General features: G+C 41.6%; 1 protein-coding gene across 1 annotated transcript in view; it reads left to right on the forward strand.

Annotated features, from left to right (window-relative positions):
* The first annotated feature begins 10,235 nt into the window (after nt 1-10,235).
* The window catches only part of tmco1 (transmembrane and coiled-coil domains 1), a 31,986-nt gene continuing 18,251 nt past the window's right edge, over nt 10,236-23,970 (forward strand). The window contains exons 1-3 of the mRNA XM_028810878.2: nt 10,236-10,437; nt 14,364-14,441; nt 14,586-14,645. Coding sequence (XP_028666711.1) covers nt 10,368-10,437; nt 14,364-14,441; nt 14,586-14,645 — 208 coding nt within the window. The 5' untranslated portion in view covers nt 10,236-10,367. The remainder of the gene's footprint in view (nt 10,438-14,363; nt 14,442-14,585; nt 14,646-23,970) is intronic.

Below are 23,970 nucleotides of genomic sequence, written 5' to 3' on the forward strand. Positions count from 1 at the left end.
CAGGAACATACTGTATTGTATGCTTCAAAGAAAAAATACAGGAGGTGACACAGGAAAAGAAAGGAAAAAACTACAAAGGGATACAATTAGGCAGCATCCTGTCTCCTATTTGGGTCTGGCCACAACGCCTCATCTACATCACAAGAAATGTTCTCCCCAGCAGGGAAAGTATATTCTGGAGTCACATATCCACCCCTGGCATGTCCCACATCTATATCTCCAAAGGCCTCCTCTATTGTCTTGAGAAGTGGCACACGTCTATGTGGCTGGTGATCAGAGGCCACCTTAGGGGTGTGCAGGGCCTAGGGCTGACCAACCCCATGTGGGGCTGGTTAAGTCAACCGGTATTTGTGGACTGTATAAACTTGCAGGCGAATTTAATAAAAATGATGTTAACATACACCAGATTTTCTCATTACAGTATTCAGCTAAATTTTTCAAAGTCAAAGCCAACTTTATTGTCATCTCAACCATATACAAGTATACAGTGTGGCACCCGGACGGGGCTCATGCCTGGCCGGGACGCCCAGGAAGACAGGAGGAGGGCTTATTCCTCCTCCAGACTGTGAGGGGGCGTCCGCTCTGGTTGTATTGGAAGCCCAACCCTGTAGGGGCCGGTGGTCACCGCCAGGGGGCGTCCCCCTGCCTGAAGGACCCTGGACCCCAGTACTTCCGCCACACCAGGAAGTGATGGGGGGAAGAAGAGAGGGAACACCCAGAGTGCTTCCGGGAGGACAGCTGGCACTTACGCCACACTGGGGCGTGTCCGCGGGATTGCCGGTGCACACCTGGAACACATCCGGGTATGGATAAAATGGGCCGCCTCCCTTCATTCGAGGCTGGAGTTGGGTGGAAGCAGGACAAGGTGCAAGAAAGAGAAAAGGAGGCAGTCCGAAGAGGTAGAGTGGTTGGCCTGGACTTTGGGGATGATTGCGGTTTGTGGCACAATAATTTTAATTAATAGATAGTGTAAATAAACATGTGGTGGTGAAATTAACATGTCTGCCTGTCTGTGTCCGGGTCAAGTTCCACAACAGATAGACGAAATTTTGAAGCTCAGGGTCCACAGTGTAACAACATGAAGTGCAAATAATAAATTAAAAATAGAATTAAAATTTAAATTTAAAATTAAAATTAAAACACAAAAAAGACAAGACATTGTGCAAAGACAAGACAAAGAAATAGCAGCAATATTGACGTGTAGTAAGCAATATGATCATTGATGCAATGTATGGTATTTGCAATCTAGAAACATAAATATAGTCAATAGATATGTAATATAATAAATAAATAATAGATATAGATAATACAGAAATTATCAGTATATGATAATAGTTGTTGAAGATGTGTAAACAATGACAGGTCAGAATGTTTCACAGCAGAAGGATATCAAGAGTGTCAAAATCCTTCAAGGTCAGTATGAGATTTTCAGTTCTTGTCTCCCTGCACACTCGTCTTTGCAGGACAGTGACTCGCATGTATAAAAGTTCTGTTTTTACAGGTGGTTGAGGCCGTGTGGAAGGTCCAAGGGGTCAGCCTGGTGTTAAGGAGTCTGACAGCTTGGGGGTAAAAACTCTCCTTCAGCCTGGCAGATCTGGCTCTGATGCTGCAGTATCTTCTCTTGGATGGCAGAAGTGTGAAAAGTCCATGTGAGGGGTGTAAGGGGTCCTGCTCAATGCTGCAGGCCTTGCGGACACTGCGTTTGTAAAATATGTCCTGTAGTGAAGGGAGAGGCACCCCAATAATGTTCTCTGCTGTCTTCACTATCCTTTGCAGGCGCTTGCGGTCAGATATGTTGCAGTTGCCATACCAGACAGTGATGCAGCTGGTCAGAACACTCTCAATGGTGCCTCTGTAGAACATGGTGAGGATGGAAGGGGGAAGACTTGCTCGCTTCAGTTGCCTCAGGAAGTGTAGTCTCTGCTGGGCTTTCTTAATTAGTGATGAGGTGTTATGCGTCCACGTAAGTTACTCAGTTATTATGTGCACACTGAGGAACTTGGTACAGTCTCCACATCTAAACCATTGATGCTGAGTGGGATGTGGGCAGGATGTGATTTTCTGAAGTCCACGATTATCTCTTTTGTCTTGTCAACAAAATAATTTTGCAAGATAACATGCAGACTTTATCAAAATGTAACGATATAATCAATTAAAAAAGTGCAATTCACAATTCATGAAAATGCCACGACAGTGCGAAATGCGATGCGGTGTCATGCGGAGTCTCGATATGCACGATGTCATAGTCATAACTCACGTTGATGTCATGTCAGCCGGTTATCATTACCGATATATGTTTTTGTGCATTAATATTCTGACATGTTTATGGCCTCTTACTGGTTTTCAGGTTCAGAGACAAAACTCCACTTTTCTTGCCTTCTGATTGGAAAAGTTGTTGATGACATCTTCATAGTCTAATATGGATGCAATGTCTTTTTCTATAGATAGGAGAAGCCAACCCAGCGACCAACGGGCTATATCTATTTTAGGAAGGGATCATACTAGCGACCCTTTTCAGGCGATGAAGGTGGACTATGGAATGTTTTCAAAGACGTACATGTACAGAATTTGATCTTGAAGAGGAATTTTAAAAGGGTTCCTCTTAGAAGCATCTCAAATATATATATATACTGGAGAATATAACTTGACAAATCTGCTTGAACGGGACACGCGGACCTTAAAAGCGGGGCCCCCTTAGGAGTGGGGCCTGGGGCGGTTGCCCCCTTGCCACCCCCAAACGCCACTCTTGCTGGTGATTATACACCTTCCACCTCCATGATAAGATCAATTCTTCAATAAGGTTTGAAAATGGAGATCATGGTGGGAGATACAGCACAGACATTTATGGATGGTTGATAAACCAATTTGGGACCATAGCAGACCAGTGGAAACCCAGATTATCCCAGATAATGATAAATCCGGACTGCGGTGGTCCTTTCTGATGGTCCCTTCAGGATGTTGTGTAGGATGTCGAGAAATGTCATGAAGTGGTCGGTATTGTATGGACCAAGAATGGCTTGGTAATGTAAGACCCCATTCTGTCCCATGGCAGCACACATACAGTAGTAATGTTACCCCCTCACTGTCCTGGAACATTGACAATGGCACATTTTCCTAGGAAATTTCTTCCCCTGTGCCTTGTTCTGTTCAAGCTGAAGCCAGCCTCATCAACATAAATGTATTCATGATGCCCTCTCAGAGCTCCATGATTCTCTGAAGCAGACAATGCCAGAGCATTATAGAACACACTAAACCAGGGGTCTCCAACCTTTTTTCCCCAGAGAGCTACTTTTACAAAATGAAAATGGCCGAGAGCTACTCATGTTTTCTAACATTTATTCTCATAGCTTATTTCAACCCAAACAAACTGAATAAACTTGTTTTGCCTGAACATTTACAAACTGTTGGTGTCCACAGCTCACATTTTGCATTAAAACATCACAAAAAATATTTAGTTCACCAGCAAGTGCATTTTGTATGTCTGTATGCATTGTCTAGTGTATCTCGCACTATTGAATTAAAACATGAATGCTGTCAAAACATCCATCCATCCATTTTCCAACCCACTGAATCTGAACACAGGGTCACGGGGGTCTGCTGGAGCCAATCCCGGCCAACACAGGGCACAAGGCAGGAACCAATCCTAGGCAGGGTGCCAACCCACCACAGGACACACACAGACACATCAAGCACACACTAGGGTCAATTTAGAATCGCCAATCCACCTAACCCGCATGTCTTTGGGAGGAAACCCACACAGACACAGGGAGAACATGCAAACTCCACGCAGGGAGGACCCGGGAAGCGAACCCAGGTCTCCTAACTGCGAGGCAGCAGCGCTACCACTGCACCACCATGCCGCCCACTGTCAAATAAAAAAACAATGCAATTCCAAATACACAGATATGACTTCTTCATTTGTCATTTTGTTTCATGTCTCTGTTTCACTTTATTCACAGGTCCAGTTGCACGTGTGATATGGTTTTTAGTTAGTCAGATGACTGGAACTGAGGTGTATGGTGGAGTGAAGCCACTGAGGTTCACTCTTATGGAGTCATTTCAATGTTCGTCTGTCAGACTTGTTCTGAACTTTGAGTTCATGACATTCATGTCAGACTCACGGAGGTATGGAGACTCAAACAAAGCAGACATTTTCAGAGCTGCTTGGAGAAGATTCTTATAGTTATCTGGTTCTACTAAGCTCCAGAAATGCTGAGAATGCTGTTGAGACTTTAACTGCCCATTATGTTGAGGGTTTACTAATATATAATATATAAAATCCAATGTCTGTCTGTATGTCTGTCCGCTTTTCATGACAGAACTACTTAATGGATTTAGATCGTTTTTTTTTTTCTATAATTTTCTTGAACATTCCGGTTGATTTTGCGACTTCTCTTATTTCACTATGTATCATAGTTCGCTTGCTGTACCGATTTATTTGTGCGAATCTGAGAAACACGCCACGGGCCGAGGGGAGGGGCCGTCCTCACTCACTCGCCAGCTTTGTGTTCCTTAACTCCGCTTACCTAGCGAATGATAGAACAATTGAATTCAACTTTGTTTGATATTTAAAATAAAGTGTTACTTAGGTCTTGATGAGTTTGAGTCCGGATATTCTGTTAAGTGTATGCCACATTGAAAAGATAGATTGAAATTAAGATTGTGGATTGTGATTTTGTGTTAAAAGGATCGTGATATGATTTTTTGGAAAGATCGCCCACCTCTAATTTGACTAATGAAGTTTTCAAATTTATGTAGGATTCATTAACCCTTTGGCGAGCTATTTGGAAAGGGGTGGCAAGCTACCGGTAGCTCACGAGTGACGTGTTGGAGACCCCTGCTCTAAACAGATGTGGAGCAGTCAATACTGTATGGGCAGGGACGTTCTTAGACATACGCATCCACGTAGGGCCCCGAACATGAGGGGGGCCCCCGGCCTGGCCCCGACTTACAATTTTTTTTTTTTCGGCCCCTGTCATGCCCCTGGCATTGCAGCTGTCTGTGCCAGTCCCAGGAAATTCAGTTCAGTGCATCTCTTAGTCTTATTAACAAATTGCAATCTTGACCTAAATCCCTAATAATAAAGTTCTGTGCTCCAACTTGAAAAGGAAACCAATTATATCTCTCAAGCCTGGTAAGTTGCCTTGCATAAAGGTGTCAGCTAAAAAAGTTAATATTATTAATTATTGTTCTTTAAAAACAACTGATAGCTCACCAAGGTGTTTTTTTTTTTTTTTTGTAATACACTGAATGCCCTGTAGGTGGCTCTATAGGATAAGAGTGCAGTCCACTTTTTCTGCGTTTGGTGCTTTAAGAAGAGATTAGCTGAGTAGACAGGAAAGTGAATCACCAACTTTAGAGTTTATTTATTCTTAATAAGAGAAATAACTATTACCGCATTTAATTCCCTTCTCCATCTCTTATTTACATAAATATTTATTTCTCCCTTTCTTTTGTTTATTGTTGCCTTATTAAAAAGCCCTAAGCAATTATCCTTTGGCTAAGCTCTCCTTCTCAGGGGTGGGGTTTGATTTGTCTTCAATTTTGTTTGGTTATAAATTGATCTATTTGTATGGAATGATTACAATAAAAATTAATAAAAATAGAGTTTATTTATTCTTTATTTATCAATTGGTTGATTGATTGATTGACTGTATTATCTGTCCTGTGAGTCTGTATCCTTGATTTTTATACTTCTGCTGGTGTATGCATCTGATTTTCCACTTGGGATTAATAAAGTTTATCTAATCTAATACACTAATCTAAATGTTTTGTAACTTTGCTATATTTGTGGTATGAGTTTCCATGTTATGGTTGAACTTGTTATCAGTTTTGTAACACTAAATACCAAGTCAGGTTGGGGAGCATGCACTGGTACAGCACTTTGCCGCACACACCACACAATGAAACAGCTCAGAATCCTTGTTGGCAACACACCCAGGCAGACACACAGTCCAGTCCCACCCTCCAGAAATAACCATCCATCTGCCATCTGGAATCCCTTTTGTACACTTCGGAGCATCATCATATTACACAGTAGTTTTTGTGAAGAAAACATTTTTAATTTTATAAAGATTCTATGAGACAATTTCTATATTTAGCCAGGGTTTTTTCCCCACAACTGGGCATTTCTGGATGTCTTTTTGAGACTTTTGTGAATTGGGCTCCCTGTAATGACAGTTTTGGAATGGGATGTCCTACAAGCTCCATCTGTGTTACGTGGGCGTCCCCTTGGCCTGATCCAACAATGAGGGTCTTGTGAACTGAATCACCCTCTGGGAATCGCGCCACATGGCTGGAGTGCCGTAAATGAAGTTCCCTCACAATGCAGGTAATGTGCCTCATTCGGGGCTCTGTGAGTAACTGCTCATTCAACATAAAGTCAAACCAGCAGCACCCAGGAATTCTCCAAAGAGATACAGTACCGGAAGAGTCCAATCCTTGTCTCAGGTCACTGGATAGCGTTCATGTCTCACAAACAGGAAACACCAGGACTCTAAAGACTTGGACCTTCGTCCTTTTGCAGATATATTGGGAGTGCCACGCACCCTTTTCCAGTGACCACATGACCCTCCATGGTCCCCCAATCTGTTTACTGATCCATTAATTTTCTTTTCTTTTGTATACTAAAACATTTGACGTTTATGTTAAGCATGGGGTATTGCTTCTATCAACAATTTGGTTCCCTTTTGTTACGTATTACAGTATGAATGCTAAACTCTGAACAGGGATCAAACAAAACTGCCAGTAGTCATGCAAGACCAGATGTGGATTCTCAAATGAAGAATGCACATGTGGGGACAACTCATTAAAAAGTTTGTAGTGAATAGCAAATTGTGAAATCTGCCACTGCAAAGGCAAGACTTCTTCATAAAATACCCGTCCTCAATTCCTCCAGTCCATGCATTTTAAACTACTGCTGGAGTTTCAGGGAGAAAGCAAAAGAAAGTGAAAAAAAGACGATGATGAGAGAAAATAAAAAGATAAAAAGTTATCAATTCAGGAGCTCCGCAGCACAAGGGTACTGATGCTTAATGATACAATTTGAATACTGTAGTTAGTGCTGCACTGCAATAGACTAGACAGACAGACAGAAACACATGTAGACCATTTCAGCTACTTTGATCACATTTGAGAAGCACATCTGTATGTGTGTGTGTGTGCATGCGTGTGTGTGAGAGAGACCAACAGAGTGCAACTACAGCCTGCAATACCTAGAGCAGGCATCCTCCATCACAGTTCTGGAGAGCCACAGTGGCTACAGGTTTTTCATTCCAGCCAGTTTCCTAATTAGAACTCAATACTTGCTAATAATGAGACTTGGTATTTAAATATCCATCCATCCATCCATCCATTATCCAACCCGCTATATCTTAACTACAGGGTCACGGGCGTCTGCTGGAGCCAATCCCAGTCAACACAGGGCACAAGGCAGGAAACAAATCCCGGGCAGGGCACGCACACACATACACACACACACCAAGCACACATTAACCTCCATGTCTTTGGACTGTGGGAGGAAACTGGAGCACCTGGAGGAAACCCACACAGACACGGGGAGAACATGCAAACACCACACAGGGAGGACCCGGGAAGCGAACTAACTAACTGCGAGGCAGCAGTGCTATCCACTGAGCCACCATGCCACCCACGTATTTAGATAGATAGATAGATAGATAGATAGATAGATAGATAGATAGATAGATAGATAGATAGATAGATAGATAGATAGATAGATAGATACTGTATTAATCCCAAGGGGAAATTCACATACTCCAGCAGCAGCATACTGATAAAGAAAATATTAAATTAAAGAGTGATAACAATGCAGGTATAACAGACAATAACTTTGTATAATGTTAACGTTTACACCCCCGGTGGAACTGAAGAGTCGCATAGTTTGGGTGAGGAACGATCTCCTCAGTCTGTCAGTGGAGCAGGACGGTGACAGCAGTCTGTTGCTGAAGCTGCTCCTCTGTCTGGAGATGATCTTGTTCAGTGGATGCAGTGGATTCTCCATGATTGACAGGAGTCTGCTCAGCACCCGTCGCTCTGCCACAGATGTCAAACTGTCCAGCTCCATGCCTACAATAGAGCCTGCCTTCCTCACCAGTTTGTCCAGGCGTGAGGCGTCCCTCTTCTTTATGCTGCCTCCCCAACACACCACCGCGTAGAAGAGGGCGCTTGCCACAACCGTCTGATAGAACATCTGCAGCATCTTACTGCAGATGTTGAAGGACGCCAGCCTTCTAAGGAAGTATAGTCGGCTCTGTCCTCTCTTGCACAGAGCATCAGTATTGGCAGTCCAGTCCAATTTATCATCCAGCTGCACTCCCAGGTATTTATAGGTCTGCACCCTCTGCACACAGTCACCTCTGATGACCACGGGGTCCATGAGGGGCCTGGTCCTCCTAAAATCCACCACCAGCTCCTTGGTTTTGCTGGTGTTCAGTTGTAGGTGGTTTGAGTCGCACCATTTAACAAAGTCTTTGATTAGGTTCCTATACTCCTCCTCCTACCCACTCCTGATGCAGCCCATGATTGCAGTGTCGTCAGCGAACTTTTGCACGTGACAGGACTCCGAGTTGTATTGGAAGTCCGATGTATATAGGCTGAACAGGACCAGAGAAAGTACAGTCCCCTGCGGCGCTTCTGTGTTGCTGACCACAATGTCAGACCTGCACTTCCCCAGACGCACATACTGAGGTCTGTCTGTAAGATAGTTCACGATCCATGCCACCAGTTATGAATCTACTCCCATCTCTGTCAGCTTGTCCCTAAGGAGCAGAGGTTGGATGGTGTTGAAGGCGCTAAAGAAGTCCAGAAACATAATTCTTACAGCATCACTGCCTCTGTCCATGTGGCAGAGGGATCGGTGTGGCATGTAGATGATGGCATCCTCCGCTCCCACCTTCTCCTGGTATGTGAACTGCAGAGGGTCGAGGGCGTGGCGGACCTGTGGCCTCAGGTGGTGAAGCAGCAGCCGCTCCATGGTCGTTCATCACATGTGACGTCAGAGCGACAGGCCAGAAGTCATTCAGCTCACTAAGACGTGATACCTTTGGGACTGGGGTGATGCAAGATGTTTTCCAAAGCCTCAGGACTTTCCCCTGTTCCAGGCTCAGGTTGAAGATGCGCTGTAGAGGACTCCCCAGCTCCAGTGCACAGGTCTTCAGCAGTCGTGGCGATACTCCATCTGGACCCACTGCTTTACTGGCACAAAGTCTCCTCAGCTCTCTGCTAACCTGGGCTGCTGTAATTATGGGTGGGGGGAAACTCTCTCCTATGCTGGTATCAGCAGAAGGATGGGTGGAGGGTGCAGTACTCTGAGCTGAGAGTGGGTTAGGGTGGTCAAACCTGTTAAAGAAGTTGCTCATCAGGTTTGCTCTCTCCACGTCTCTCTCGATGGTGGCATCCCGCTTTGAGCTGTAGCCAGTGATGATCTTCATCCCATCCCACACTTCCTTCACATATTCCTTGTTAGTGCTTTCATTCATCCAAGACAAATGTTAGTTACATTGTAGATCAGAGGTCCTCAATTACGGTCCTGGAGGTCCACAGTGGCTGCAGGTTTTCATTTCAACCAATTTCTTAATTAGAACCGTTTCATCTACTACTAAAGTAGGCCTAATATCTTTTTTGGGCTTAATTTTACTTATCTTGCCTGTTAAAGTTCAGAACCCTTAATTGTCTGTTTTAGTTTTTAGCAACTGCATTTAAATTTTGATTGTTGCTTGTTTTCTTAACCAAACATTAGTTAATATGAAATGCAGATAATCAATAAGCCAGCAGCTCTCCAGCTAATGTGCTTCTTTTTAAACCTGTGCATATGCACCATGAAGAATCTGTGTTAAAAATATGTTTAGAAATAAATGAGAGGGGAATTGGAAAGACCCTTAAGTTTAAATCTGTTCTGGCCCACAAAACACATGAATAATATTCTCAGAGAAGGAATCTCTATAGTGCAATTAAAATTCCTCTTGGGTAAATGAAAGCACTAACATGCCAAACAGTTAAATGCCATCTTTCATAATCGGCAAGGACTGTCATCTAATTAGGAAACTACAGTAGTTGGAAAGAAAATCTGCAGCCACTACGGCCGTCCCAGGACCGTGACTGAGAACCTCTGACCAAGACACGTCATCTTAAGAATTTGCTGTCACTGATTAATTCTCCTTCCTCACACTAGATGTCAGTATACCGTTCGGCTGGGATAAAGTAGGCTCTAGTCTTCTTGTTTCCCAGCATGCCCCGGGAACGCCACCACTGACAGTGCTGACTGGACTTTAGGATTTTTTAGAACCTGCGACCGCATCTTTGGAAGAAGTGGAGTTGGTGGAGAAAGTAACGACAACTGCAGCGACACGATGAGTACCATGTTCGCGGACACGCTGCTTATTGTGTTTATATCGGTATGCACGGCGCTGCTGGCGGAAGGTGAGTGGTGAGGACGGCAGTCATTCAAAGCAGGGTGTTCGGAAGGAAAGGTTCGAGACGTTGGTTTCATGTTAATGTTAAAGCCGTAATATTTTCGTGGTAAGCTAATGGGGTGTTTTTACACATTTTTTTTTTCCTTCTGCTCCGCTGTGTTTCTTTCCGTGTTGAGTTGAGAAGCATTCGAGGTTAATGAAGGGTGAAGGATAAATTATATGGTAGAAAGACAGTCTCCCAATTTTGAAAATAAATCCTTTCGAATCAATGGAGAGTTGAAATATAAGATGTAACCTTTCACCTTAGCTGGGGTTTCCAATTGCACCTGCCACCAATCTGTCATGCTGCGCAACTCCCACATCTAAGTAGAGGCCAGGCTGGCTAGTGGTGACATTAACGATATCGTGCAAGAGGCAATAGGATGGCTCAGTGGTTAGTGCTGTTGCCACACAACTCCTGAAACCGGGTTTGGCCTCGTCGCAAACGATCTATCCATGCATGCAATTTTTTGGTGACTCAATAAAGAAATTTGGTTTGTCATTAAGTTTTATAAAGAGGATACAAAAAAAGTAACACTAAAAAGATATCACAAAGAACACAGCTATGAAACGTAAACTTTGTACAAATATATTAAATATAGCAGAGAACAAACGTAAGATGTACCATCAGATGCTGCATATGTCCGCAGGAGGAGAACTGCCTCGATACTCAGGGACCCCACTCACCCCCAACACGAACTGTTCACACTTCTACCCTCAGGCAGGACGTATAGAGGTATGAAATGCAGGACTTCCAGGCTAAAGAACTCTTTCTTTCCCAAGGCCATTAGACTCCTAAATAACTGACTGGAGCATATAACCGTGGGCCACCTCATTCTATCTACAGTACCTCACACAACTGTAACTGTATTTGACTTGTCCATCACACACCTACCTGCACATTACACTTCTATTCTGTTTTTATACTTTATGCTGCCTCTGTTACTTATTATCTATCTTCTACTTATTATTTATGTTTATCTTTATACATTGGTTTTTTGTCATTTGGTGTGAACAGCAAAGAAAGAATTTCATTGTACAGGGAAACATGTTTCCTTACTGTGCACAGGACAGTAAACTTGGAACTTAAACTTACACAAAAAATTAAACTAGCATTAATACTTGACTAATTGATGTAAACAATACATTTTTATCACATTGTTTTAAGTTTGTGACTGTTTATTAAAGTTAAACAAATGGAGTATTTGAACTGGTTGATGTTAATCCTTAGAACCTTGAACCTGTGACCTGTTGGCAACAACTACAGTGCATCTGGAAAGTATTCACAGCACATCACTGTTTCCACATTTTGTTATGTTACAGCCTTATTCCAAAACGGATTAAATTCATTTTTTTCCTCAGAATTCTGTACACAACACCCCATAATGACAACGTGAAAAAAAGTTTACTTGAGGTTTTTGCAAATTTATTAAAAATAAAAAAACTGAGAAATCCCATGTCCATAAGTATTCACAGCCTTTGCTCAATACTTTGTCGATGCACCTTTGGCAGCAATTACAGCCTCTCAAGTCTTTTTGAATATGATGCCACAAGCTTGGCACACCTATCCTTGGCCAGTTTCACCCATCCTCTTTGCAGCACCTCTCAAGCTCCATCAGGTTGGATGGGAAGCATCGGTGCACAGCCATTTTAAGATCTCTCCAGAGATGTTCAATCGGATTCAAGTCTGGGCTCTGGCTGGGCCACTCAAGGACATTCACAGAGTTGTCCTGAAGCCACTCCTTTGATATCTTGGCTGTGTGCTTAGGGTCGTTGTCCTGCTGAAAGATGAACCGTCGCCCCAGTCTGAGGTCAAGAGCGCTCTGAAGCAGGTTTTCATCCAGGATATCTCTGTGCATTGCTGCAGTCATCTTTCCCTTTATCCTGACTAGTCTCCCAGTTCCTACCGCTGAAAAACATCCCCACAACATGATGCTGCCACCACCATGCTTCACTGTAGGGATGGTGCCAGGTTTCCTCCAAACGTGACGCCTGGCATTCACACCAATGAGTTCAATCTTTGTCTCATCAGACCAGAGAATTTTCTTTCTCATGACCTGAGAGTCCTTCAGGTGCCTTTTGGCAAACTCAAGGCGGCTGCCATGTGCCTTTTACTAAGGAGTGGCTTCCGTCTGGCCACTCTACCATACAGGCCTGATTTGTGGATTGATGTAGAGTTGGTTGTCCTTATGGAAGGTTCTCCTCTCTCCACAGAGGACCTCTGACAGAGTGACCATCGGGTTCTTGGTCACCTCCCTGAGTAAGACCCTTTTCCCCCGATCGCTCAGTTTAGATGGCCGGCCAGCTCTAGGAAGAGTCCTGGTGGTTTCGAACTTCTTCCACTTATGGATGATGGAGGCCACTGTGCTCATTGGGTCCTTCAAAGCAGCAGAAATTTTTCTGTAACCTTCCCCAGATTTGTGCCTCGAGACAATCCTGTCTCGGAGGTCTACAGACAATTCCTTTGACTTCATGCTTGGTTTGTGCTCTGACATGAACTGTCAACTGTGGGACCTTATATAGACAGGTGTGTGCCTTTCCAAATTATGTCCAGTCAACTGAATTTACCACAGGTGGACTCCAATGAAGCTGCAGAAACATCTCAAGGATGATCAGGGGAAACAGGATGCACCTGAGCTCAATTTTGAGCTTCATGGCAAAGGCTGTGAATACTTATGTACATGTGCTTTCTCAATTTTTTTATTTTTAATAAATTTTCAAAAACCTCAAGTAAACTTTTTTCACGTTGTCATTATGGGGTGTTGTGTGTAGAATTCTGAGGGAAAAAAATGAATTTAATCCATTTTGGAATAAGGCTGTAACATAACAAAATGTGGAAAAAGTGATGTGCTGTGAATACTTTCCGGATGCACTGTAAATTTGAGAATGTAGTGGGTGAGTCCTTTCTGACTAAATAAACCCTGATTTCCGTAATACTTGCTTATTTAAAGGAATACTCCAGCCAAAAGTATTTTTTGAATATTTAACTTACGCCATATAATTTCATCTTGTGTATTCTTGGAGAATGGAGACTAAAACGTTTCATATAAACCCAAGCCAGTGCTGACCAATGTTGTAAAGTGACAAGATGAAAAGCAGAGCTGGTGAAAAAGTATGAAAAGAGTCGATAACAGGCTTGTAGGTCGCAGTAGTACTACAGGTTTACTTTTAAAGGCATCAGGTAGCAGGTCCAGCTTGCCGTGTCCTCAAGAGGAACATGTTGTTAGATCCAAAGTTGCCTAGTTGAAGTAAGAATGGATTCCTCCGCGTTCACAACAGAGTGAATCTTTTCTGTTGCAGGATTTTAAAAACAGGCATCAAGAAGATGTTGCAGCTTCCCTAGTCGGAAAAGTGGATGAATTCCAACTGCATTTCAACGTTTGCATCAAACATTTAAGCTTTAATTGAAATGTGCTCACTTTTTAGTATCTTATTCCCACAAGTCTCTAGACTCTTTTCCACTCCATCTGATCGTATCCGATGTAATCTGCCTGGCATTAAATAGCATCAGAAATAGGAGGTTTAAGCCAGTTGCCCACAATACGTGAACTTGTCGTAGCTTGCCACGAGATGTGATAATCGGTTAAATTTAAAAAGTGATCGAGAATCTAACATAGCCTTTGGATCCTCAGTGCTTGCTATGTTACATCTCCAAGTTCACAGCTCATCCAAAAGACAACAGAGACGAGATGAAATTCTTGTAATGATAGAAAGAACTTCATGTTGAGCTCTGTTAAGACATGACATACAGTAAATTGGCATATTTTGTATCATTCGTATAAATACAATTTTGTTCTATGTTTAAAATTCCACAATCTTTTTTTTCCTGTGGATGTGCTTTACATCTTGAAAGTATATTGATTTAAAAAAAGTTTTTTTTTTTGGTGGGCATAGGTATAACCTGGGTGCTTGTCTATAGAACAGATAAATACAAGAGACTCAAGGCTGAAGTGGAAAAGCAGAGTAAAAAACGTGAGTATTGCAAGTTTCACTGGAAGTTCAAGAATTTAGTGCTTGTTTTGATTTTTTTTTTTCTGTCCTGATATCAATGTAATCATCATCTTTTTTTTTTTTTTTTTTTTTCTCCTTCCTCTTTTGCTGCGACCCCCACTTCAGTGGAAAAGAAGAAAGAGACAATAACAGAATCAACTGGACGCCAGCAAAAGAAAAAAATTGGTAAAAATTTGTGTATTTTTTTTTTGTATGTATGCATGTATGTGTGTGTGTGTATAGTCCATCGCAAGCAAGACGCACGCATGACAGAGCCCTGCCCGCCAGCTCTAACACTCCTCCCACGTCCATTACCTTCACATTGTTTTCCTTTTATTTCTGATCCCGTTCAACAACTATATGGCGACATCGACTTCTCAACTGTGACTCCGGAAAAACTCAGTACGCGAGCTATATTAAGCGTCACCAACGAAGACTCGCTACACCTTAATGAACAAGTACTGAAACTTATCCCTACCGACGAAGTAACTTTCACCAGCGTTGCCTCCATCGTCACAGACGATCCCGCAGATCAAGTTTCATTCCCTGAAGAATTTCTTAACAGTCTTACTCCCACTGGCATGCCTCCGCATAAATTCAAAATTAAAATAGGTTCAGTCGTCATGCTTCTCGGAAACCTCATGCCAGCAAGAAGTCTCTGTGATGGCACTAGACTGACTGTTACCAAGATTCACCCCCAATGTACTGGAGTGTAAAACTATCGCAGCTGCTACCTCACAAACTGTCCTTATTCCCCGGATATCCCTGACCCCATCAGATTCAAATTTGCCTTTTACTTTTACACGCAGACAATTTCCTGTTAGATTGGCCTTTGCAATGACAATTAATAAGGCACAGGGACAAACGTTCAAAATGATATGCCTGTATCTGCCAAAACCAGTTTTCAGTCACGGACAATTGTATGTTACCCTATCTAGAGTTCCATCTTTTCATTCACTCACAGTCATATCCTTAAACCCACGCCATTTGTACAACTGTGTCATTTAGGAAGTGTTCACCCATCAATAAATAATTATGCGGCGCGGGTTGGCTAGTCTATACAGTATATAAAATTCTAAGCCTAAAAGTGCAACAATTTTATGTGACGTTTTTTGTCACGCTTTAAATCAGGCTAGGCAGCGGCACCTTGACTGCCGTTAGGTATCGAGATAAAATCCTTGGAGCTTTTGTCAAACCCTATGCTGATGCAGTGAGTCCTGGATTCCTCCTGGTGTACGACCGTGCCCGACCTCATGTGGCAAGTGTATGCATGTAGTTCCTGGAGAATGAAGGAATTGATGCCATTGACTGGCCCCAACGCTTGCCTGACCTAAATCCAATAGAACACCTCTGGGACATTATGTTTTGGTCCATCCGATGCCGCCAGATTGCACCTCAGACTGTCCAGGAGCTCAGTGATGCCCTGGTCCAGATCTGGGAGGAGATCCCCAGGACACCATCCGTCGTCTCATTAGGAAAGACGTTGTCAGGCCTGCATACAAGCATGTGGGGGCATACAAACTAATGAGTACAATTTGGAGTTGCTGCAATGAAATTTCGGCCAAATGTACGAGCTTGCCGTGTCATTTTTTTCATTTTGAATTTCGGGGTGTCTTTGAATTCAGCCCTCTGTAGGTTGATAATTTTCATTTCCATCAAACGATGTGGCATCCTTTCATTCAAAACACATTACCCAGTCCATATCAGTAGAGAGAGCCAGCAGGATTTTTTTTTCCCATTGTGATGTGTTTGAAAAGTGTTCCTTTAATGTTTTGTAGCTGTGTGTGTGCATATATATATATGTATGTATATATATATGTATGTATATATATATGTGTATATATATATATATATGTGTGTGTGTATATATATATATATATATATATATATATATATATATATATATATATATATATATATATATAATTTGCAGTTGGAGATCCACAAAGGGAGAAAAAACGAATCGCGTATCATAAAATAGTTTTATTCCTGAGCTTTCAACCCCTATCAGGGGTCTTCATCAGAGGATAATGCTTAGACTTACAAGAATCAAAGGCAATATATAGCAACACATTCAGTATTGGGGGGGTTGGAGGTGACTAAGTCAGTATAATCAAGGGGGGGGGGGTTGTATAGTTTAATTAATGTGTATATGTCCTTCTTAAGTTGGCATATGCTGGGTTTGAAAGCTCAGGAATAAAACTATTTTATGATACGTGATTCGTTTTTTCTCCCTTTGTGGATCTCCAACTGCAAATATGCAAACCGTATCACAGACCTTCTCTTCCATATATATATATATATATAATTACATAGTTTACTGTCAAATAATGCAAAGAGTACGCGACACATGTTTCACCCTTGTTTGGGCTCATCAGGCTTACACACTCCACTGCACCCCTCTCGGGGATCAAACCTCGGACGTCAGAGGCGAAGCCTCTTTACGTTGTGCCACGGTGTGTGGTTCATTTATTTGACAGCCTGGAGATCGGGGTAATTACATTCATAGCATTCGGGCACCATGGCGGATGTTTGCCGACTTGCAGACCAACCACATGCGTTACCCGGTAGGTAACCACCCATACAATCAGATTGTGATTCAGATTCCGAATGCTATCCATATTACTAACCGAGAATGCTAAACCGGATAATGGACGCAGGCACATCCGGCCATGGGCCGTAGCTGCAAAAAGACGTACTGCGCAGGCGCAAGAAAGGGCCGCGAGAGGCGGATGAGGGGCCGCGAGAGGCGGACAAGACCACAGAAAAAAGGAGTGAGCAAAGAAACAAGAGGACAAAGAAATGAGACGCCGCAAGCACAGAAAAAGGGAAAAGGCAAAGAAAAATGTAGTCAAAGGCAGGCACCGCACGAAACCCATTGCACACGAAACTAGCACACAAAAAAAAAGAAGACACTCGCGCACAACGGCAAGGCTCCCCCCCCCTACAGGCACCGGACGGGATACACACCAAGAGGGGGATTTAACAAGCCCCTGGAACACAAAAAAAAAGAACACAAAACCACCCCACACACCCTACAAGCAACGGACGGGACACACACAAAGAGGGGGATTCAACAAGCCCCTGGAACACAAAACGAAAGAAGACGCGCGCGCAACAACAATCCTCACCCACACACCCCCCCCCCCAAATCAATAAGAAGTGACACCCAAAGCCACATATCTAAAGGAAACGTCCATATTAAACATACGTCATCTCAAAACCTTCACACTAGGCAGCATAGGTGGATCTCATTAAAATAAAGCACTATTAACCGTTCAACTGGAGAAAAGGCTCCATATTAACAGTGAGTGCGATCCTCCTTATTACTTATACATATTTCGCACGCTGAGGAACAAACAAGTCATGCATACACGGTCACGGGTACAAAACGATTCGGATCGGATAACGGGACCAAACACACGAACACGGATGAAACCAAAACAATACACGGCGGCGCATACAACGCGCTTCGGAAAATACGTGAGAAAAAATGTCTCGGATCAAAAAATTCAAAGCTCGAGTAACCCCGTTACAGAGACGTGCCCAAATGAACAGACACATTAAACGTAGATGCATACAGTACGCGTTTCAAAGTGCTGCATCGAAACAAGCACGATTTCAAAAGAAAGAGCTCGCGACTCAGACATACAAAAAAGGGAGCAAAGCAACGCGCATATGACCGGCCAGAAAACAAGCAAGCGGGACTCAAAAAGCAGAAAGCTCAACTGACCGACATACAAAAACGAACAAGGCACGATACAAACAATGCACGACGTAGAGTGAAACGGACTTTGCGCAAAGCGGAGGTGAATCAATTAAAAATCAAAAATAGCGCGTCACAAATAATGGACATGCAACAACGCGGCACTCAAACGCCACAAGCAAAACATGCCCGTCGCAGACATCAACGCCAGACGTCTGCTAAACGCTTACGCCAGTTGGCTGACAACGCTTTCAATAATGAGTCCACTATTGAGGAAAATTCATTGGGATTAATGAATGTCATTTGCAATCATTGTCATTCACTTAACTTCACAGAAAAAACAACTGGCAATACAAATAATGAATTTACACGTTGTTGTCAAAAGGGGCAGATTAAAAAGCCTCCTTTACATTCATATCCTGAATATCTACAGAAGCTTCTAACTAAGGATGTGCCTGAAAGTAAAAACTTTATGAACTGCATTAGATCCTACAATAGTTCATTTGCTTTTCCATCTACCGGAGAACATAACAGGACACCAAAAGGCAATGGCCCATACTGCTTTCGCATATGTGGTTAACACAACGCACTATATTATGTCCAAAAAATATTAATGTTAATCACATTATTAACCAGGTCATTTCATTACTTCCTTGAGAGACACGGCTCTTTCTAAGCTCTGACAAAGTTGACTCTGATGACGACAATGAACATCTGAATTTCCCCTTAGAATATTTGAACACTATTAACCCGGACGGATGACCACAACACAACCTTACCCTTAAAAACGGAACAATAATCATGCTATTAGGAAACCTTAACACTAAACAGGGTTTATGCAATGGCACACGGTTAGTCGTCAACACCATAACACACGATGTTATTCAAGCAACAGTTCTTTCAGATTCACATGCTAACAATACTGTTCTCATTCTTGGAATTGACCTTATGAGTTCTGACCTGGAATTACCTTTTACATTGAAACACCGACAGTTCCCCATTAAACCTGCATTTGCCATGACCATCAACAAATCACAAGGACAAACCATGAACAAAGTTGGCATCTACCTCTCTGAACCCGTTTTTGGACATGGACAACTTTATGTTGCCTTCTCATGTGTTCGACATTCATCTCACATTAAACTTAAAGTTAAAAATGATCCATGCCAAGGAAGACTCATTCAAAGACAAGACACCATCTTTACTACTAATGTTGTATACAGAGAAATATTCCAATAAAACATTACTCTATGCCAAACACTCTATTTTGTATTTATATAGGCATCATCCAAACCTGCACACTATTCTATATCTAATTCATACATCTCACTCTTTATCATGCCCCAACGCCAGGGGTTGGCGAGCGAAGCGAGCAGGGGGCGGAGCCCCCTAGTGAATATATAATTTATATATTCACGGGTTGTTATACTCCACTCAAAAGTTACTTGGAAATTGTGTTAGTGGCAGTATTACTCCAAAACCTTTCCCTGTAATACAATTCAAGCCCACATCTGTGACATGCTGCTGATGCATGTGTATGTGTAGCAGAATATAATAAGGAAGCATTACATTTTTGCATATTACTTAAAAGCTAATGATTCATAGGAACCTTCCATGTACATTATTTACTATTCCTTTAAAAATTTAGTGTCTATTTAAAAAAAAAAAAAAAAAAAAAAAAGATGTCCACCCCCTTTCATTTTTCACATTTTATTGTTATACAACAATATCATAGTGGATTTAGCTGTGCAATTGTATAATAATAAAATAGGAAAACTTTTTATAGGCACTGTATGTGAATTGTGTGTAATCCTGTATCCGGTCTTGTATTTCTACAATTTATTCTTTTTAGTAAAACAAATTTTAGGTTTGCCTTTTAAATGTAAATTTTGAGTTTTCCTTACAAACTGGTTGCATTTGACTTTTATGAAGGTTTACATTCCAAACTTTGCAACCTGTAATCTCTCATAATTAAGCAGATAAAAAAGCTGAAAATAGCTCCTCTTATTCTGTCTTATTCCCCTCCCAAAGAAGTCTAAAATCCCAACATTTCAGATTTACAGCTCTCGAAATATGCTGTACAGCAGGGCACAAAAGAAGCAAAATTAACATCCACAGAGATTCAATGTTGTATAACAATAAAATGGTAAAAAGTGCAAGTGATTACTTTTTATAGGCTTTTTATAAATGGATTATAAAGTCAAAGTCTCCAAGAACAATGGTGAAAGTGTTCACCCCTAAGTCAGGCAGATATTTTTTTATTATTTGTGTGAAGTGGTCTACCATATTGGTTTTGTTTAACTGTTATTAGGAGAGTGTTGCTGCAGTTCTCATTGACATGCAAAAGGAGCTGAAACCGGGGAGCACAGACCTGTATTTGGGTATTGCACCATTATTTTTGAACAGAAATTATCCCTGTGGATCTGCTGTTGCTAAGGAGATGGTTTTACTTTAAATTTTTATTACCTGGTTCTGCTTATAGGCCATGGAAATGTTTTTGTTTTGTGTTTAGCTATTTGTTTCTAGTGAATACCATCAAAATGGTGCTATACAAGTATTGAGGCAAGCTTCAGATTTTAGAATAAATGTGAGCAAATGTCACCTTAGAGCTAAGTGTGTTCTTATTTCTGTGTGCGTATAACCTAGTATATAATACCACAGTGTATATGTGTGTAGTTCTGTGTGTAAGTATTATGTTACATGTACAGTATGTATGTTTTATATACAGTATACACACACACACACACACACACAGTGAATTTAGAAAATGTTCAGTTCCTGCACTGCTACCCCAGTTTTTTTTATAGTAAATTCTCCCTGGGGAAAATCAAGTATCTGTGTGTCTGTCTGTCTACACCCTTATTTTTTTGCCCTAAAGAGAAACTGGAAAGGTTAAAATTACAAGTGATATATTACTGTAGTAGTAGGATGTTGTAATTGCATCCATTATGGATAACACAGTACAAGTTGCTTGAAGGAGGGTCTAAACTGTCTCAAAAGCTTGCATATTGTATTCTGTTCAGCTAGCTAATTAAAGTTATCATTTTGCCTTACTTCTCAAATGATATATTACCAAACGTATTATTCTTAAACTTGTTGGATTTAGCTAATGTATGCAACGCTAGCAGGATTTAATACTTAATTTGTTAAACTTTGAAGTATAAAAAGTAAGCCAGAGGCAGTATGGCCCAACCCAGAACAGCTTGGGTCCATGAACAGTAGTTTGGAAAATGCTTTATTAAAGAAGAAGTTAAATCTATCGGACAAGGATCCGACTTGGAGTTCCTGGTGGAAAGGCATGCATGCAAGTCATCACACCGTTACAACCTGCATGTCACAGTTTCTCTATTAATAAATTACCCCGGAGTCTTCAAAGTTCATCCTGGATGGCTGCAGTGGCAGCAAAGTTTTGTTCCCGCCCAATTGCTTAATTAGCCATCGGTCTTTGCCAATAGCAGATCTTATTTCATTTTATGGCTTGTGTTTTTCATTTTGCTTTGTCAGCTCCTTCTTATTTTGCAGATCATTTTCTTTCCTGGGACAACATCCAGATGATTTGCAGCGCTATGCCAATGAGTTATTCCCTTTCTTTTGAAAACTACTCTTCAGTTTCCTTCCAAAAATTGTATTAAACTAGATGGTTCATCATGAATACACACAGCTGGAATTACATGGAGAATTGCTGATGCCTTTGTCTTTTGGCATCTTATTGCTTGTACAGAGCCATTAAAAACAGTGGATGCAGCTGTTTAAGGCTAAAATAAGCAAATAACAGTGGGCAGTCTCAACAAGTGAGACAACTGAAATGAATCAGGAAAATGTCACTTGAGTAATAGTGGCTTCAACAGTAATAACTGACTTCTCATTATGAAATTGGGTTGGAACAAAAATCTCCACTGGGGGACCAATTTTGCAGACCCCCGTTAACACTGTAGTATTTCATACCACTTGCCATCTTGAAATTGTAGCTCTCTTTCCTGGCTTTGACCGGGTTTTACTGTATTTACAAACCTCATTGTAAATTTGAGTGGGGATAGGGTGGACAGGTCTGTTGTGTTTAGAGTAAACAGAAATGTTAATTATAATTTGAGATTTCAGACACACGTGATATGTTAACATGAGCAAAAGGGAAAATGTTGTGCCCAGACCATGAAGTCTTGAAGGTAATCACTATACATATTATTGCAGTTCACGAAGCAGATTCCCTTTTGGTGTTTTGTGCAGTTTGCACACAGATTTTGGATTGAATAGCGGGGACGGGTCAGAGGTCCTGTAAGAAGATTCATGTGAATTGTACCCGACTGTCATATAGACAAACAGCGCGGTTTTGTTCTTTCTCTCTTGGTGATTTCATGCGAGTCATACCTAAATGTCATGTCGACAAACGGGTTTAAGCTCTACTGAACAAATTATTAGAGTCATGTATGGATGTCCTACTAAAGTGCAGTGGTCCCCATTGGACATTCATGCATGTTGCACAAACACCATGGCAAAATGAGGGAAAAACCGGGGCAGGCTGTCGATAATCAGTAAAATCCACCACTCCTGATGTCAACAGCTATGTCTACTTAATATATCAAAATACTGCCCCTCAAAAACATTAACACCTAGGGTACCACATTGTTTGCCTGCATGGTAGAGCCAGCCCATCCCAGGGCAGAAGTTTTATGTCATAAACCTTACTTCTGCTGCTTCAAGAAAACGGTAAAACTTTGCATTATACAGGTGGTGTAATAACGAGAGATGTTAATTGTGACCTCAAATTATACTAAATAACTCTGAAGACTATGGCCCCATCTGGGGGTGGTGGTGGTGAATTGGACGATGAAAACAAAATAGAGAAATCCTTGATAAAATGAAAGATTAAATTAATGGGTAGGTATATATTCACAGATCATATTGTAATAATAATTTTTTACATTTTATATAGCACTTTTCTCACTACTCAAAGCGGCCTCCACGCAGGAAGGACCCGGGACCTGAACCCATGATCTCCTTACTGTGAAGCAGCAGCGTTATCACTGTATTTCTTGACACTTTCTGACTCCAAAATGAAAATTGTATGTCAAAAACAAGACTTGTGTGCCAAAGTACAAGTTTGCAGTTTTAAGAACAAAGCTGTTTTTTTATTGTGTTTTGTGATTTATAGATGGAGGTTAACAAAATAGATTTTTTTTATTTTCCCTAATCCTCTTTAATAAAATCCCTGTGTGTGTCGGTGAGTGTGTGTGTGTGTGTCTTCTGGTGAAGTGTGCATGTATGGGGCAGGGTGCGATGCTTCAAAGGCTGCCTGACGCGTCACACAAGACAGAGAGGGCGGGACCTACAAAATATTGAGCGGCCGATCCAATCGCACTGTTGTGACAGAAAATTAAACACATATTATGGACATCAAAGCCAGTATTACTGTCAGAGAAAATTACAGGCATTTTACGGAAATACAAACCAGTATTACTGCGAGAGAAAATTAAAGGCACACAATACGGTGACCCATATTACAGCAACATACAAGCCAGTTATTACTGTAACAGAAAATAGATGGTCCCTTGCCATTTAATATAGACTGTTCCTACTAATGTTTATGCAGTACTGTTATAGCGCCCGTTATTGTAACGGGTTTAATGTCTAAGTCACTTGTAATTTTTACTTGCTCTTCTATTATAAAACACTTATTTGCTATCACTTCACTACTGTCATTATAGTTTATAGAGTCTTTATTGTCTTGTGTACATAGTACAGTGAATCTTTTATTGCATATGGTAATCGACATGTCGCCACATTAAAAAGCATAATGGTTAAAGTTGT

This window comes from Erpetoichthys calabaricus, chromosome 10 (genome assembly GCF_900747795.2).
Source record: "Erpetoichthys calabaricus chromosome 10, fErpCal1.3, whole genome shotgun sequence".
In the NCBI taxonomy this organism is placed as follows: Eukaryota; Metazoa; Chordata; class Cladistia; order Polypteriformes; family Polypteridae; genus Erpetoichthys; species Erpetoichthys calabaricus.